This window comes from Mesoplodon mirus (genome assembly GCF_964341445.2).
Source record: "Mesoplodon mirus genome assembly, chromosome: 13".
Lineage (NCBI taxonomy): Eukaryota > Metazoa > Chordata > Mammalia > Artiodactyla > Ziphiidae > Mesoplodon > Mesoplodon mirus.
The window spans coordinates 84,246,558-84,266,376 of record NC_138989.1 but is presented as its reverse complement, the minus strand read 5'-3'; the positions used below and the strand labels follow the sequence as shown (position 1 = coordinate 84,266,376).

Below are 19,819 nucleotides of genomic sequence, written 5' to 3'. Positions count from 1 at the left end.
ACAAATATTAATAATAATCTTTATGCTCTTTTAAAAGAAATTCTAAAGGTCAGGGATGGAAGAAGTCAGAGACATTATAAGCTGCAGCCAGTACTCCTGCTGGCCTTAAAGGAACACACTGTCACATTACAGAAAGGGCCATGTGACAAGAGAATGATGGTGGTATTTAGGGGCTAAAAACGTCCCCTAGTTGGCAGCCAGCAGCAAAGCAGGAACCTCAGTTCTACAGCCACAAGAGACTGAATTCTTCCAACAGCCTGAATAAGCTTGAAAGAGGCCTCCATGCTCCAGATGAGAACCCAGTACAGCTGCCTCCTTGATTTAGCCTTGTGAGATCATAAAGAGAGACCTTACCCAACCCAGACTTCTGACCTGCATAGCTGGAGATATTAAGTGGGTTTCGTTTTAAGCCCAAAAGTTTGTAATAATTTGTTACTCAGCAATAGAAAGCTGAAGCATATTTGTTGTAATGATGGGTAATTTTTAATAGAATGGATAACCCAAATGCAATCTATATACGTTACTTAATATATTGATTAAATATATTAATAAATATATTATTATTTAGTAATGTATTACTGTTCCTAAATTTGGTAGTTCAAGACATGTGACAAGATAGAATTGTAGGCAGTATAAGAAAAATAATCACTCCAACATCAGCTTGACCCTAAAAGTTGAGCAACTACTACTGTTTTACCTAGTCATTGATAAGTTTTCGTTTTTATACTTCTTTGAGTTCCTCCATTCATTCTGTCGTTCCTTCAGTAAACAAGGAAGTGCCCAGGCACTGATGGCATGAAGATGAATAAGAGGGTTACTCCTCTTGAGGTGCAGCTGCACTCATTCAAATTGAATTCAAGTGTGTAACTCACTTCAGAAAACGTTCCCTTGTATCTGGTACTCTGTCCCTCCCGCCACACACTTTCTCATTTACTTCAGTAAATTACCCACTAAAACACTGTATTCTAAGAAGCCAAATTCTCTTCTTGTATAGTTTTTTTTTTTTAATGTATTTATTTATTTATTTATTTTTGGGTGTGTTGGGTCTTCGTTTCTGTGTGAGGGCTTTCTCTAGTTGCAGTGAGTGGGGGCCACTCTTCATCACGGTGCGTGGGCCTCTCACTGTCACGGCCTCTCGTTGCAGAGCACAGGCTCCAGACGTGCAGGCTCAGTAGTTGTGGCTCACAGGCCTAGTTGCTCCGTGGCATGTGGGGTCTTCCCAGACCAGGACTCGAACCTGTGTCCCCTGCATTGGCAGGCAGATTCTCAACCACTGCACCACCAGGGAAGCCCCCTGTATAGTTTTTTTTTTCTCCAGCATTTGTTTATACTAGTAGGATCCTTACTCTTCTGTCACCATAATTGTTTATTATTTCACTCTTCAGTTTTATTATCTTATCCTTTCTTGTCTGGAACACGGTTTGGCCTTCCATCTGCCTCTTGTATAGCCAATTTGCATTCTGTCCTAGGTAGTGCAAATTCCCCATTTTGTAGTGCACCAGTAAAATTACCATATCACTTCAATAAACTAAATTTAATGGCTCCTAGAGGGAAATATATATATAGAGATTTTAATTTGATTATTACTGTAAAAGTGCACAGAGGTCAGTAACACTCTGAGAAAATACACCAAAAAAAGGTGGATAATAATCAACTCACAACAATAATATTTAATTTTCCCTCTAGAAAAATCTAGGCAAAACACATGTACAAGTTTGGGGTAAATGCTAAGATCAAAAGATATTATATTCTGTATGTATTTCAGCAAGGAAGGAAAATTGTAAGTGCTAGAGGGAGCAATGTGACCAATTACAACATAGATTTAAATGTAAATTAACATTTTATGAGTATAGATCTCCATGCCTCATCATTATGAATTGGTGTATTTTTAAAAGATTAAGACCACTTTATTAATACAGGAATTATTTACTTATATATGTCTTATAGCAGTGTAAATACCAGATGGCATAGATTTAAATATCAACAATACACAAAATATGATGGGGAAATTGCTATGTGTCAGGTTTGGGCATATCTCAATAAAGTAGACATAAAACACACTATGTTTAAGGGAACATATCACTATATACAAATATACAAAATTCAAGTTGTATTATTATTTAAATTTTTACATTTAATTTAAATTAAATTTAAATAAAAGGGAAAAGCTGAGCTGGAGGACAATTAACAACATAAAGGATAGGCAGTGGGCAAATATTATTATCCTGTAAAGAGTACAGATTGTATGGTGTGTAATCTATAAAACCACTGAATCACTATGTTGTACACCTATAACTAATATAATATTGTAAGTCAACTATACTTAAAAAAATAATAATAAATAAGCAACAATAAACAAAAAAAGAATACAGATTATATAAGACAATAAGAAAATGTTATATAGCAATAGAAAGTGGGGCAAATAAAGTAAACAGTTAATTCATAGAGAAGCATAAATGGCCTACTAGTATAGGAAACAAATACCTATTCATATTAGTAAACAAAAAGACATAAATTTCAATAAGAATGAGACATCATTTTCATGTATCAAATTGTTTTAAAAAATTAGCAATGATGAAATACCCAGTTTTGGAGATGGTGTGGTGAAATGAAAATTTATGCATGCTGGCAGGAAAGTAAAATTTTTCTTAATTTAGCACTATATATCAAAATTCTAAAACAGGTAAAAAACAAAAATAGGGTCTTACCTGTTAATCTAAAAAATGAATCTAAGAATAGGTACTAGTGATGAGAATGTTTAGAATCATTTAAAAAATGAAAATTGAGTAAATGGCTTGGTTAAATGGCTCTTGAAACATGCCTATATTCTTGTAACTGCTACGATGATGTGTTAGATGGATACTGACAATGAACTATATTAAAAAATAAAATTCTAAAAACAAGTGGCAAGCAAAACACATGTACATTACAAATATATTCTTTTAAACATGTGTGATAAATATTTAATATACGGTATCTATTATCTATGTAATACATATGTGTAGAAGGCAGTGCAATTAACTGATTATTTTTAGGATGAGGCTTATTATCAGTATTTTATGAGTTTTCTACAACAAAAAGTTGTTGTTTTAGTAAACATTTTAAAAGCAATGCATATAATTTTATACGAGTTTCTGAAGGGATTTATTAAATCTAGGAAAACAAGATATATACATTTTTTCTTTTTAAAATTTAAATATATTTGATTTACAATATTTTGTTAGTTTCAGGTGTACAGCAAAGTGATTCAGTTATATATATACATATTTTTTATCAGATTATTTTCCACTGTAGGTTATTACAAGATATCAAGTTATACATTATTTTCTTTATTGGGAAAATTAAGATTCATTTATGATTTCAGAAAATAATAATTGATCATTGGAAGTTTTGTTGGAGGGGTGATAATTATGCAACAGCTGAGGATACCACATTTCTGTCTCATAACATACTCTTTTAGACTTAAGAGTCACTACAGCCTACGATAGAATTTCTCCACCATTTACCTTAAAGACACACTTAACTGAGGGCTGATTTACTGCATGGCAAATGCTGATGGTCAAGCCCACATTTCTGCAGGGTCCTTAGAACAGCAGAGGTAGAGTAACATCAGCCCTTTCTCTCACAGCAGGTGATATGAATAAATGTTTGCTCTGATATTTTAAGCTATGTAAATAATTAGAAAATGTTGCTCTTAACACAGTTCCCAGCTAATCGTGACTCACAAATTGTAAGGGTGTCCTGGTTCCAAACTTGCTCTTCAACCTCAGAGATCTCTTTCCTCCCTTTTCCCACTTCTGACCTTTCCTTCCCCATTTTGATATTGTGCAGCCATAGCTACATCTGTGGAACCTAGTGGGGCAGGTCTCTGATTACCCTGAGAAATCAGCTACGAGTTTTCCTATTGCTGCTGTAACAGATTACCACTAACTTAGTGCCTAAATCCACACAAACGTATTATTTGAAATAGGTTTCCCTGGGCTGAAACCATGGTGTCAACAAGGCCACCTTCTAGGGGAGCTCTAGGGAAGAATACATTCCCTCACCTATCCCAGTCTCTGGTTTCCTTCTATTCCTTCTTCAAAGCCAGCAAGGTATCATCTTATCTTTTTGTTATGTTGTTAAATCATGTTCTGTCCCTTGGAGCTTCTAAATTCCTCTCATGAGGACGCCTTTGATTACACAGGCCCCTCCTGGATAATCCAGGCTAATCTCCCCATTTTGAAATCCTTAACTTTATCACATCTGCAAAATCCCTTTGCCATAAAAAGTGACATTCACAAGTTCTAGGAATTAGGGTGTGGGCAAACTTGGGAGCCATTATTCAACTAAACACAATAGGTTAGATTTTTTTTATTATTATTAAACTGACAAACTCTTGTTTGAAATTATGAAAACATAACTTAGTTGACTTGAAGACCAACGGTTCATAATGCCAAATGGTAATCGTATATCTAAACACATGTTCCCTTCACTCCCTACCACTGAATAAATATTCTTCTATATAAAGAAATTATTTAAAAATTAAATATCTTTTCACTACAGAAAAATACAAAAAAGGAAAGTATCATGAAGATATCAATATGTACTTTTTGGAAAGTATACATGTGTTTGGAGATTTTAAGATTAATGTTAATATTTTAGAAAGAAAATCACAAATCTGTCATTTGAAAAAATAATTTTTGTTGTTTAAAAAATAGGAAATAGGATGAGAAAATGTATAAAAGCATGAATTTGGTGCTGGTCAACTAATTTTTCCATTTTCCTACCTGTAACACCTTAACATTAAATGTGAATTCTCCAGAAAATGAGGAATCATTACAGGACAGCTGTAAGTTTTAAATATATGTGTCTAGAACGGAGCAAATAGTCAATAGATGGTTCTACTATTCTGTCTGTTAATGGGATAACAGTATACTGAAACTTTTTACAGTCAGTAGTTTCTTACTTTCAAATATAATGAGGCTTTTGAGCAAAGGAAAATGATATAAAATTGTGTAATCTGCCAGAGACTCACCCTTCTCTCTTTCTTTTTAAATGTTTAGATGAGTCCTATTGTACCATTAAAAAAAAAAAACTGTGAGACATATCTTATTATTTGAAGTTAATTCTCGATGGACATTTATTACTGGATATTAAATTATTTGGTCATTTAACTCAAATCACTGAAGAAAAGTTATACATATAGATATATAGTTTAGTGATATAATTAAAATTTAAAATCAATTTCTTCAACTAATTTTTAGACTAAACATATTAAATAATTTTGGCTACCATATTTATATGTTGAATTACTTAGAAAATTTTGTAGAATTTTCATTGAACTTTTTAGATCAACATTGTCTTTAGTTAAGTGTCTGCCAGGGATCCTGGGACAAGAATAAAGGTAGCAAATTCCTTGTAATTTTTGGTAGGATCCTTGGGGATAATACATATTGATCTCTTTGATTCTGCCTTCACAGCTACATAGTTTATGTCTGTCAATGAAAATAAAAAATGTATGCTTGCTATGGAGAAAGGAAATTATTATTCCAAATCGTTAGTCTTTGAACTAACAGAATCACAAGCCTGAGGCTATGGCGCTCCATTGATGCTTGGCTTTAATCCTTATTTACTGCAAGTCCTCCTTTGGGGAGTTGGCATGTTCCATAATGAAACCAAATATACATGAATACCTTTAACAAAACGATGAGTCTACCCTAACAACTGTTGCATATATGTGTGCATCAGCTATGGAAACAAACCCTGGACCCCATGTCCAAGTCCTAATAATAGAGTGCAGACCCCAAAGAAATATAATATCTTAGTTACTGTAACTAGAGTCACGTCTAATTGCACACAATGAATAAATCATGGGGTAGCTGACCCAATGCAGACATAATCATAGTATAAAAATGTATAATAATTTCTTGGCATCAAATGGAATGGATAGATCGTGACATGGTCCTTGCCTTCTGTGAATAATAAAAGGGCCTCTATCTATGGAATATAATTTTCTCCTGAAGATGCTTCTTTTTCATTATAAAGTGTCTTTTGGAACAGTAGGAATATGCAATTTTAGCATAGAGATTGGGGGGATCTAATAAATATGAGTGGGATTAGATTGTGAATAGAATTTCTTGTATTAGAAAAAAAGATTAAGCTATAGCTTAATAATGACACTGGATATTTTGACTGATAACTAAGTCACATTGGAACATAGAGTTTTGGAAGCAGATATTGATTTTTCAAAAAAAATATATGAAGCTGATGAAAGAGGTGATGAGAAGATGCACAAACCTATTTCTGGCCTCAAATCTGGTCAGCATTTTTCAAGTAAAATGACATTTCCTCTAATTGCATAGCCAAAGGGCCATTTCATGTTTAAAGTATGTTGGCAGGGAAATTATTCCATTCATTTTGGGAAAAACAAAACAAAACATTTGTTTTGGGAGGCAATTCTAATGGCCAAATATATTAAAAATTTTTTTTTACGTTTTCTTTTTCTGTAATTAGAATCTCACCATTAAAAATGGTATTTAGCAACAAGCTCTACATTTTTTTATCCAGTTTTTGAAGTCTTTGAAAGCTGACGCAGATGCTTACTCATAATTGGGATCTCTAATGTTTTAGATATTTTCTTCCATCAAGTTCATGAAGAAAAGTTTAGCTATTCCTTAGAAATTAGAAGCATTGTTAGAATTTAATGAGAATATGGCATATCTGTTTTACTGCTTAAAGAAGTTTTGTTCCAGCGTCTCATGAACAAGTATTTATTAAGGACCTATGATACGGCACCTGATGTTCTGAGCACAGTGATAAATTAGTGTACAGAACAACGCCTTTGCCTCTCATTCTTATTAAAGGAAGCTAATGATATACAAGTGAGTTAATTTAAAAAGATGAACTCAAATCCTAATAAGTGTTGTGGAAAAACACAACATGGGGTAATGTGCTGGAGAAGGATGTGGGCATGAGTGCCCTGGGTTGTGTTGGGTAATCCTTGTGCTCAGAAGTAAGTTGGGCAAAGATTTGGGGTGAGCAAAGGAGTACTAAGGAGTTTGAGATTTGATTTCACTTTATTGGGAAGGTTTTGGAGTGTTTTAAAAGGGGATGAAACTCCATCTGATTTACACTTAAATATCCAAGGCTTCTCTGGCCACTGCGTCCGTGGATCCGTGTAAGAGACCATTTGGTGAAAGACAACTCAGAAGTACCAGTGGAGACGTTACCAAGAGCCTGGAGTTGAGAGAGAGCTGACAGACCTACAGGACAGTTTGATGTGGGTGCCAGGGCAGAGAGGACTCAGTGATGACCCTGAGCCTTTAGCCTGGAGCGAGGCGATGCCCCTTATTAATGTTGGGAGGGTGTGTGAGGGGAGAATTGAGGCAGGGAAGAGGAGTAGGGTGATCACCGTTATCTGAACCCATCCAGCCATATTCCATTTGAGATGGTAATTAGAAAGCCAAGTGGGGATATTACTTAGGGATTTGGATGCACCGAACAAATCTGGGTCTCAGATAGGAGTCAGAGCCGGAGGTGTGAGCCCATGAGAATGAAGCCAAATGCAGCCTCTGTACTCTGACACCAAATTAAATCTCAGAGACAGAGTTTTGGGTGAAGTAGAAAAGAATCACTTTATTGCTTTGCCAGGCAAAGAGGACCACAGTGGGCTAATGCTCTCAAAATGTGGCTGGACCTGGAGGGGGTAGTGAGAAGTTTTATAGTCATGGTTCAAAGAGGGTGTGATCAGCTCGTGGACTTTCTTCCGATTGGTTGGTGGTGAGGTAATGGGGAGTCAGCATCATCAACCTTCTGGTTCCATCCAGTCGGGGGTCTACATGCTTGTGGGCAGCATACAGTTAATTTCTCCCACCTGCTGGCGGTTTCAGTATCTGTAAAACCGCTCAGAAATATTAAGTATATCCCTTGAGGGGGGACCGAGACCCTGTCCCTAACCTGCTCTATTGTTTCTTTTGACTGGTCCTCTCTTCCCTAATTAACATCTATTTAAACCTGCTCCTTGGAACTCAGGGAAGGTCATGGAGGCTGAATGAAGCCTATTTCCTGTAATCCAGAAATGGGGGACACAGAAAGGCTTTTGTGCCCAGGAGCCCCAGAGGGTCCTGCTTGGTATCACCAGGAGCCTGACTGCAGGGGTCAGCCAAAAGGCCTCAGAGGAAATGAAGGAACGGACATGTAAACGTTCTCCAAGCTCTTTCCTCGTTCTGATGTTTCTCCATGCATTTTTGTGACCATTTCCACTCCAAGTTATGATTGGGAAAATAAGAATAAAAAAGAGCAGAAGTAGAAAGCTCAAAGACATCTGTGTGTGTGTGTGTGTGTGTGTGTGTGTGTGTGGTCTATTCTCACACAGGCCAGCACATAGAGGCGTGAGCTTTTGACAAACCTCAAATTAAAGCGGTTAAAAGATAAGAATTTGAGAGAAGCAAGAAGCAAGGAGAATACCTGTGGAATGAAACAAGATATGGGTGGGGGCTGGGAGACGGGGTCGGGGGATGGCAGGGGCATCTGATCTGAAGCCCCAAGCAGTTTTTAAATGGTATAATGATTTTTAAAGAAAAATAGGATCGAGCATCACTTCTATTTCCAAATTTTCTTGATGAAATATGATGTAATTTGACTTTGAACAGATCTACCAAGTGATAGTTTCATTAACAAGAAGGCAGAGGTATTTGAAATATCAAGGTTTCAGAGAGAAATCTGACAGTTTTTATTTCCATTTTGTGTTAATTTTCCCTGAGTGGTATTTCTGGACTTGAAAAGAAAGGTAACGGGTGAGGAAAGAAATGACTCTAATAGAATGAGCGTTAGTGCTGGTAGCGTTAAATAGCAATTATGAATTACATGGCTTTTAATTACAGAATTGGAACAGTATTTATAAGCATGTGACATGATACTGAAAAATGATGATACATCCATGATTAGACCTTTAACATTATAAAATATGTGCTTGGTGATTATTATATTTTAAAATAAAATTTCCTTTATTTTGAGTGTGTGGTTGCCCTTCTTCCTCTTGTCCTCCTTAACCTAATTAAAATATGCCCAAAATTCATTTGTTTGTCTCCCGATGACGTTTTTACTCCTTAAGAATCAGCAATATGTAGGTATAAAGGCTGTTTGTCTCAGATGCCATCATGACTTAAGCATCTTGAAGGACTGAAACGCTATTTCACTGAAGAATGGTAAATGCTCCCCACCTAGTGGGGTGAATGGGAACATATGAGGATTTAAAACTAGAAAAAACGTCCAAAAGAAAACAATGAATTCAGTGAAATATTGAGCTCATTAAGTATCTTTAAAAATAATAAAGCATTATGTGAAATCTATTCTTTTACTGGTTAAAATTTGAAAGATAAAATAGACTTGTTTGGATTAATATTAGGCTTTTTTTTTCATGAAGAGTGATCAGATTTTTCCCAATCCTAAGAAGTAACTGTATGTGTATATGTTTGTGTATATACACACATATGTATATGCATATATGAAAAAATTTCCCAATGAAAATTAAATATAACTTGTAAATATCCTAGAAATAGTCATTGCTAACATTTCAGCTTAGTATTTCCAGTAAAATTTTTCATATGTTTGTTTGCATGTGAGGCTTTATAATTTGAAACAATTTGTATCCTTATTTTTCACCCAACTTTATACCTCAATAATTTCCATACTATTCTATGACCCCTTAAGAATTAAGAATCCTACCAGTATAATAATTTTTGAACTCTGGGGCAACACTTGCCAAGCTTTTGTTTTTGATTTTGTTTTTGTGTTGTCTATTAAGTGGTGTACAAATAAAATTGGAGATATTTGGATTAAACAAGTTTAAACATATGCTTTTTGGCATATGACTTCTCTAAACAAGGTTCTGAGAACCACTAGAAGGGTGACACACAGGAACACACTGTATTTCCCAGGCTTCCTACTCTGCAGTACACATCTTCCTTGCCAGAGCAAAATGTTGAGTTAAATTTTGTGTTTCCAAAGAATTTGTTTTGAAATATTTAGATAACTGTTCACTTAAGGTATTTTAAATTGGAATTTTAAAATTGGGCTTAAAGGACCTTTAGATAATTTCAAAATCTGCATCTGTGTATTGTGTTTCTCTGTACTGAAAATTCTGTTAATACAATTGTAGGACAAATGTCACTTTTATCCAAGTCTCAGTTTCATAGGATCACTAAACACTTCAGAACACTCCTGGATTTACATTGGAACCAAAAGACCAAGATCTAATCTCTTTTCCACACTGCTTGCCTTGGTTTCCCAGGATGGGACCTGAATATCTCTCTTTACAGTGTGGTGTTAGAAAATGCATGTTATCTTGATGGTTTTGTTATTCTGTGAATGATGGAATATCACAAATACCTTATATAGCTAAACCTTCCTCCTATAAAGTAGTACAAACATTTAAAATCTCCCCTTGCTATTGTATTGATATTTCACATGTGTAGATTCTGTTTTGCTTCTTTTTTAGAATTGAACTTTAATGATATTTTACATGGGGTATGAGTGTAGCAAAGAAATATACCCCCAAGATGTTAAAATATCTCAGCCAGGAAGTCATAGTTTTAGGAAAGTCCTGGGCATGTCTTAGAAAGGTGTTTATTGTGTATTTGGATATAAAAAATGGAGACTGGTTATAGACTATTTTTTTCTTTTTACATGTAAATAGTACAGTAACACAGAATCAAAGACCTTGAAGCTGAAGGGCTCTGGTGTATTGTTGACTTTGTTTTCACATTCAAGTATATTACTAAGCTCATATAATGACTTTTAGGAGAGCAAGAGGATAAGAACCTTCTGCAAATTGTAAAGTTAATTGTTTGTATTACCTGTCATTGTGCTACTTCATGTAATATCAGAATTAATTTAAAACCACGTTTTGAATCATAGAAGGGAGTTGTCCACTTAGTCCTTGGGGTTGAATTTTTGTGAAATACATAGTGCGCTAGAATAAGGACTTGTAAGAAGATATGGTAGGAAAATTATTAAAATAAGCATTCCCCTGTCGTTTTTGAGAAAAAGATGTTTCATTATGCATTCGTTTATTTTTCAGTTTCTTAAAAGTGACTGTAAACTGGAGTGTTGTAGAACTGGTACACCCAGGTAGGGTGGAAGGAACTGGTGTGGTATGTCCAGCAGCACCCCTTTAACTCTGGTTGGTCAGTTCCCATGAAGTAATGATTGTTAAATATTTTAAATATTACTCCCAATATAACATCTTATTGATCTATGTAGCATAATCCATTTAATTATATTAATTTTATTACAATATTTTACTATCTAAAGAATAACTCTCTGCTGTTTTATCACATGAGAAAACAAACAGTCCTATGTATAACTCATCTTTTTAAACAGCATTTATTGCGTGATCTGTACTTTCAAATTTGCATTCTCATTTAGTCTTAACAAGAGGTCTGTGAATAACCATTGTCACTTTACAAATTAGGAAATTGAATATAAATCACTTAACTTTTATATCATGTATCTCCTTACACTTATCCCATTATATAGATGTAAACTAAAAGTGGAAAAATTTAAGGAATATTTGCTCAAGGTCACACAACTTAGAAGTGGTGAACCCAGGATTCAATCTCAGACATTTTGAATTCACAGCCTCTGTACAGAACAGCTTACAATGACAACTACAGTGCTTGCGTCCATATGGCCGGCACCGTCCTACATTCTTTGCATAGTTAAATCACTTAGGGAAACATTATCTGTCTCCCTATTTTATAGATGTGGTAACTGAGTAAGTGCTCATGGAAGACGAGATCTCTCCTTAGGAATTATCACTCCCTACAGCCTGAGATGCAGCCCTACCCTCTGTAGTGTTGTCAGGACTCTACCCCAGGATGAAGTGCCTGGAGAAGCATTCTCTAAGCTTCAAGTTCATGGACAGTTAACCTGGTCCAAAAAGGATGCTTTGCACAATTGCGTATGTGTTAGTGTATGAGAGAAGAGGAGAAAGTGGGGAAAGACTCACTCTGCAGTGTTAAAGTATCCATTTTCTATGTCACCCGAATGATTTAAATCAATAACAATGCTGTGCTTACACATATGACATTCTTTTGTCTGACTAGCATATTTCACTACATTCCGCTTCTGGCTTTTCTCAAAAAGAAACACTTAGCATTAGATCCGGATGATAAAATGGTGATGTTCAGTAAACCCTTCCAGAGAACTGAGTTTGCAATAGCTGCAGTCATTACGTCTAAATATGCTTTTAAAGAATTCAGAGTCAAAAAGCAATGCTAATACTTTCTTCTGTGTACTTAGTTTTTATCATCAATATGAGGCTACGTTTGCTATTCTGAAAGCAACAGAAGACCTAGTCCCAGAAATAAGTAGATTCATCTGATCATGGAAACTGCCTGTGTGAGTTACTCTGAATTTTGAGGATTACGTTATTGGCTGCCCTTTATTATTGGTAAACCTTAAGTTTGAGTTTCTTCCAGATAATTTTAGGGAATAAGGGGGCTGGTTTTTAAGAGCCAATAGCTTTTGACAATTATATTGAATTTCTAAGTAGAATAAGTTCTGTAAAAATTGGTAGAATATGTGCTTTTCCAGCAATAGTAAGAGAGTCAAATAAATGAATGGGATTTAGTTTCTGAGAATATCACAATTTGTATTGTATTTGAGGGCTCATTCTCCACAGTAAACACACCTGTGAGAGTCTTCTGTTCTCTGGGATACTCAGGTCAGCAGCCTGGCCAGAGCTAAACTTTTGCTCGGTGATATTAATGAATTAAAAATATCTGTTGACTATTTACTCTAAGCCTAGAGATATTAAGCCACATAAGAGATTATAAATAATTTTTTTAAAAACATGTCCCTAGCCTCAAAGAACTTGTGGGGAAAGATGATAAGCATATACTAAGTGCTAAACTCTTTTAAAAATTGTAAGTAGAATAGGATTTAAGGAAAAGATAATTTTCTGATAGATTGGAATGATATTTTAAAACTGTAAAGATAATACAGTTCTGGTATGATTTGCATAGCAGAGTGGAGAATGGGTATTCCAGGACAGAGAGAGGGAGGGAAATGTATGGCCAATGAACCAAAGATCTCAGGAGCGTGTGGCGAGCAGTGGGAAATGCTTATGTGCAGAGTGTATGTACTCAGACATCCTTGAAGGAGCAGTGAGGACATGGCTTGATTTCGGAGGCAGGAAGGTGCCATTTTATGCTTTTAGCAGGAGGTAGAAATAAGAATCTTTATTGAACTATTGTGTGTCTGCATTTATATGAGAGAAATATTCAGATATGCAATATAAAGAAAATTCAGAATCCAATCTATTTTATTTTTGGTGTCTATGAGACAAAATTAATTTTTGTTCAAGGGGTATGTTGTGATACATTGGTTTCTTAGCCACTGCAAGATTTCCTTGTTTGTTTTTGTTTATTTATTGTTTGCACAGCAGTTCTATAAATGTAGCAAAAATAAGGAAGAAAAGATGGAGTAGTACTTGGAATAATAGTGATTTTTTTAAGGGAGGATGATTTCAGTTAACTGGCACATTTGCGTAATTATTTGATGTAAAGTAGTGTGTCAGGAATGTGATTCATTGACAGTCCTGGATGATCTGTTCCATTCCCAGTCAAACCACCAATATTTAATGATAACTGATACTGGCACATTGATTGGTGTTTTGTAAGACTTTCGCAACAGCAGCAGAAACAGAAACAAAATTACATTTGGAGAATTTGGAAGCCAAATCTCTAGTGCATTTACTAACATACTGTTAGTACTAACATACTTCACTGTTGCAGAATGCAATGCCATTTTTATCTGTATATTTAAAATTTAAAAACAAACCCATCCTATTTAATAGTAAATGTAATAAATTTTCCAGCTCATTCTGGAAGGTCAATAAATATTTATGCTCTTTTCGAGGTATTCTTTACTTGATGGATTAACTGTACTTTCAAAACCACTGCAATTTATCAGGTAGTAAGTGTTCTTTTTTTGCATTTTCTACTAAAGCAATTTGCAGCTGCTCTAATCTATTTGCAGAAAACTACTTTTTGTTCTGTGTACATTTTGACAACATTCATTACCTGCTAAACAGACCATATCAGTTCTGCAAAATGGTTGACTACAGAAATTCAAATTTAGTTCCTTACCGAAAAGCAGATTTTTGCAGTAATAGATTGGATCATTACATTTTACACTAGAAAAGCTTTACACCATGTTGAAAGCAGGAGCGCAATAAAATGTTCAGCATGATACTTTTCAGAATGACTACTGCATCTGCATCTTTTCTACTCTTTAATACTTTGTTTTTCAAAACGACTATTACATCTTTTTTATTCTTTAACCAGGGACTTAAAGGCAAACCAAGCAGAAGGAAGAAGAAACTCTCCTGGGAATTGGGACTGGGGGAGTGGGTAGGGGGAAGGGCTTGGAGAGCCAGGGGAATGCTTGGCTCAAGTTACCCTTGTCTTTGCCACACTTTTGATTTTCAAGACTTGATCTTTTTTTAAAATGATTCCCCTAGGAATGTTAAAATATTTTAAATTACCTTACACAAAGCATTTTCTTAACAATTTTCATTAATATGGAAAATACATTTAAGGAAGACAACTTTCTTAAAAAAACAACCCTGCAATATGCGGTTTTGAAGGTGAAAATTAATTATAACATGACTGCACTGTTTAGATAATATTGATCATTGATAAAACTTTACTGATTGATGAACCTCTGTAAATTACGTGTTTTGTGTCTAATATATTTTTCTAGAATACCTATCCTTAAAAGGGTCACAAAACTATAACTGAAAAAAATCAATGCTAAAATTACCTTTTATGAGATATGTGGGATGATTACAAAGATAAAAGCAAAAACTACCTTAAAGGACTGTCTATAAGCTATAATTCATAGTGTAGCATTACTCTAGAGATGCATTACTATAAATAACCAATTACTCTGACAATGAAAGAAGTGTATTTTTTTGTAATATTGAAGTCATAGCTAACATTAGACTTTGCTATATTAGACTTGTCACTAGTTCTCTTATTTCTATAGCCAAATTGTATACTTCTTGGAATTCTTATTTTACCTCCCGATGCCCTAAATGTGCATTGTAATCTGGAGAGCATGGACCATTGTACCTAAAGTTAGTAGAACGTGTGATATATATGCAAAGTAGGCTAATTTCATCACCGTATCTATTTTAAACGTTGATGAGAATAATGTACATTTTTCTTATGTTGTTCAGAATAAATTTTCCCTTGTTCTGAATCTCTGTGATATTCTTTGTTTCTTTCATATGCTTAAATAATATTATACTTCCTTAATTAGTATTTTGTAAGCACATACTTTCCAAAATATTTCAATATTTCCATTAAACTAAACCTTTTTTGCACAGGACAACTAAATTTATACATACAGAATTTCAGTGTAAAGCATAATGTTATGCATGTGGTCGGCACTTAAGTTTTGCTAAATGAATGCACCAAGTTAAATAAAAAAAAGAAGCAGAACCCATATGGATAATGTACTTCATTTTTATGATGGAAAACTTCCCGTGCCAGTTTTATAAGCTGAGCACATCTAGAAGAACTCTAGCTCTGTTAGTAACAAGGAATAATTACCACTATGGCAACACTTTTGAGAATGGAATGTCAGTCTTATCATTTATCTCAATTTGACGGCATATTATCACACTAATCTTTTTGTTTTTAGATTTGCAACGTGAGTGATTTACAACTGAGCATCAGTTAAAACATTTTTCTTGCCTTTTTCTTCTCCTTTTTAGCTCCTTGCGAAGGCAATACGTTCTTCTGCCACAGTAACATGTGTATTAACAATACGTTGGTTTGCAATGGACTCCAGAACTGTGTGTACCCTTGGGACGAAAATCATTGTAAAGGTAATCATTCGTCCCTGGAATCTGCAAAATCCCTCTACCTGTAGTGTGGGAAGAAGTTTATCCAATGTTTATATGTGTCAGACAGCCTTAAAAATATATTGTATATTGGCTTTATGAACTTCCTGTAGGTTTTATAATTGATTTGTTAGCCTTTTCCTTTGCTTTTACTTGTTCTGTAACCAGAAGTTTTCACATTCCCTAATGCACAGTGGACTATCCTTAGCACTTGATGTTCATTGGCAAATCTCCTTTTTGGAGCCTGCAGCAGGGCATTGGAGCTTTTCATGCAAAGCAGGGTTTCCTATCAGAAGCTCCTTCATCTGTGGCTGCACCTCTCATTTATCCAGTCCATCTTTACCAGACATTGTGCACATACTCTAGAGATAAAGGTGTATCGAAGGAACATTAGGGCTTTCAGGTACCTAAAGCCACTTACCTCGACTTCATTTTTCCTACCAAACGCTCTTCTTCCTTTCCAATGAGAATTGCTTCCAATGTTCCGGCTTCCTTCTCTAGCCTGTATGCAAAGGTTTGTTTACATGGAGAGCACACCTTGGCTTGGTTATGAATGTTGCAAGTTTTGGTTAAGTTCAAAGTGCCACATATCCTCTTTTGTTCAGATCCAATATTAACCAGTTTTCAAAGGAAAAGAAATGGGCAAATAACACTCCATGCTTAATGTCCAATATCTTCTATTAAAATGCCCTCTGTGGATAGAAGCAGAGAGACGTTGCCACAGTACCCATGGTTCGTAGAGTCAATAAGAGAAGCCGATCCAGTATCAACTATTTTGAGGAGATGGGCAATGATCCATGTTGTGTCCAAGCAACCACTTTGGAATGAATGGGAAATTAAGCATTTTGTGAAGAACCTTATACAGCACTGTTAGGGATTCGTTTTACTTGCCTAAAGTGGGTCTGTTCCCATGGTTATTGGTGGCCCACCTTTCTCCATGGATAAAACCTCTGCACCACTGCTCTGGATGGTAGGGTGGGGCAGGGATGGTGGTTCACTTGTCTGAGAGGAACACCCCTGCTTTATGAAGAAGGCACTCGGTGAGGATGGAGAAAGGGGCCATCTGGTCTTCTGCTTGTCTCTTCAGGGAGCTCTACACTGTGAGTGAGCTGCAGCCAGTGTGACCGGGGCCCTGTATTCTCAACCTGCTGAACCTGGTGTAGACCTTCTTTCCTACCAGTGGGACCTGGGAGGAGAAGGGGAGACCCCGCATTCCAGCCACTCCTGCCTGGAATCTAGCATCTGCAGTATGGATCTGGGGGTGGAAAGGGCATTGAGAAATGCAGGTGGCTTGCCCCTCCTGGGGAGGTACTGTAGCTCCAGACTGGGGGCCTGTAGGGAGAGGAGACTTGTGTTACCTAAAACCACCCTGGGTAGAGCTTCTACTGGGATAGAAGCTTCTATTGAGATAGCTTCTACTGGGTGGAGGAGCTCAAAGGCCACAGACCATCCCTATTCATAAAGAAATTCAGTAGATTTTCTTGAATAAATGTACTTCCCTTAAGACAATTTCCAGAAACTTTAAATGTTATTTTTAAACTTTTACCATGATGGGAAAAGACCCACAGAAGCCCTCATGCCAACATCCCTGAAGTGTCTGTCTTAAAGTGTAATCACCTTCGGTATCAGAATACTTAGACTTCAGTTATCCACATCAGGAATAAATTCAAAACAATTTAGGTATATTCATGTTCCCATTAGTGGAGTTTGTGGGGTTTCTTATACAAAGAGAAATGTTTTTACCATTACCAATTGATTTGCAAATGACATCCTAAAGGTTTTATAAGACCTTCTTCAAAACATATATTTACATTTAAAGTAGGGACGCTGTGCAACGGTAGAGCGGTTTCTAAGGCTAGAAGATATGGTTCTTGTGAAAAGTGAAACATTTTGTTTCTTTTTAAAGACTTGTTTATGTTTAAGACAGTGAAAATTTTATGCTCAGCCTGTTTCATTTAAAGTTGTCAACGTACGTTTGACTACCATATTAACGCGTGGTGGGTTGTTTCTTGTTTTGTTTGTTGTTTTCACTCTCCTCAACGTGTAGAAAAGAGGAAAGCCAGTCTGCTGGACCAGCTGACCAACACCAGTGGGACTGTCATTGGCGTGACTTCCTGCATTGTGATCATCCTTATTATCATTTCTGTCATTGTGCAGATCAAACAGCCTCGTAAAAAATATGTCCAAAGGAAATCGGACTTTGACCAGACAGTTTTCCAGGAGGTGTTGGAACCTCCTCATTATGAGGTATGCACCCTCAGAGGGACAGGAGCTACAGCTGACTTTGCAGATGTGGCCGATGACTTTGAAAACTACCATAAACTGAGGAGGTCCTCTTCCAAATGCATTCATGACCATCACTGTGGATCACAACTGTCCAGTACGAAAGGCAGCCGCAGCAACCTCAGCACAAGAGATGCTTCTGTCTTGACAGAGATGTCCCCACAGCCCATCAAACCCCTCATCCCACCCGTGAACAGAAGAAGTATCCTTGTCATGAAACACAACTACTCCCAAGATGCTGCAGATGCCTGTGACATCGACGAGATTGATGAGGTGCCGACCACGAGTCACAGGCTGTCCCGACATGATAAAGCCGTCCAGCGGTCAGTATCTATAGATTTTTTGATGACAACTATAACCTGAAGACTGAAATGCTTCCAGAATATTGTGTTCTATTTTGTCTTCATTTTTCAGTTTCTCTTTTTATTGATGACTTAAAGCATAGTATTTCAACTTTTGCCTCTTCTTTTTCCATGCTCTCCATACTTTTCCTAAATATCGTTTGTGTACATATGTGTATGTGTGTGAGCACACACAGACCAAAGAGATTTCATTTATTTCTACACAGATATAATATTTATTTCTATAAAAATTATGTCTCTAATTTATATGGCTAATTTGCTTCCATGTGGTCATAAATGTTGCTCCAATCAACATTTATAGATTTTAAGATATGAGATGATATTTGGAAATAATTGCCTTACCAAGATGGTTAACCCATCTTGTTGAATAATTTTAATGTAAAAATAACATATTTTGCAATATAATGTATTATATTTTTGGTATGAAAGTTAAAACACTTTTTTCCACATATCACATAATACTTACATTACAAATTGCATATGATAGCATGGTATACTAAAACAGTAAACATTGATATTTAAATGTAGCGAGGATTAGTAGAAACATTTTTCTTTTAATATGGAGACAATATTATCTATATTGTATTATTAGGCCTAAAATTAATAAAAGTCTTGAGGAAAGAAGATTTAAATTGAGAAAAATATTATTTAAAATTCCCAAACCCAATCTTCCTGTGTTTTGTTTTGCATGTTTACTAGCATTTAGTTTATTTTGTAAATGTACGTAATTCCTCAATTCAATATATATTCTCAAAACCTAAACTACTTTTAGTTGATTTAATATTTTTGCATGCTGATGGAAAAAAAATTATTTCCACAGTTTTATGAATTTTTAGGAATGCTTTTAAGTAAATATTTGTGTGCATATTTATTTTTTGTGAAAATATTACTTTGTTGAATGAAATAGCCATAACATTCCAGGTTCTGCCTCATTGGGTCTCTAAGCAAACATGAATCTGAATACAACACAACTAGGGTCTAAAAAGAAAATTCAAGGTAAGCAAATGCCCTTGGTTCCTTCTCCGACTTTGTTGTACTCTGTTTTGTTTTGTTCTGTTGAACTTGTCTTGTAGTTTTTAAGGGAATGTGCTATTTATTCATTCTTTCTTGAGATATGTGTTTCATAGCATTTCACAATTAGAAATATACAGGATTCAATGCTGATGGAAGGATGATTCTTATTATACGTATCTTTAAAATAAATCTTAATATTCTTACCATCAAGCATTGTACTACAATGTTATTGAAAAGGATGTTAAGTTAATAAGTTAAATTT

At 35.5% G+C, this 19,819-nt stretch overlaps 1 protein-coding gene across 3 annotated transcripts in view; it reads left to right on the top strand.

Moving 5' to 3' along the window:
* NETO1 (neuropilin and tolloid like 1) overlaps positions 1-19,525 on the top strand; it is a gene marked incomplete at both ends in the record, with an annotated part of 86,866 nt that extends 67,341 nt beyond the window's left edge. For all 3 annotated transcript variants that reach the window (XM_082640913.1, XM_082640912.1, XM_082640914.1), the window contains 3 exons: positions 15,770-15,883; positions 17,946-18,504; positions 19,465-19,525. In XM_082640913.1, coding sequence (XP_082497039.1) covers positions 15,770-15,883; positions 17,946-18,504; positions 19,465-19,525 — 734 coding nt within the window. The remainder of the gene's footprint in view (positions 1-15,769; positions 15,884-17,945; positions 18,505-19,464) is intronic.
* Positions 19,526-19,819: the final 294 nt, after the last annotated feature.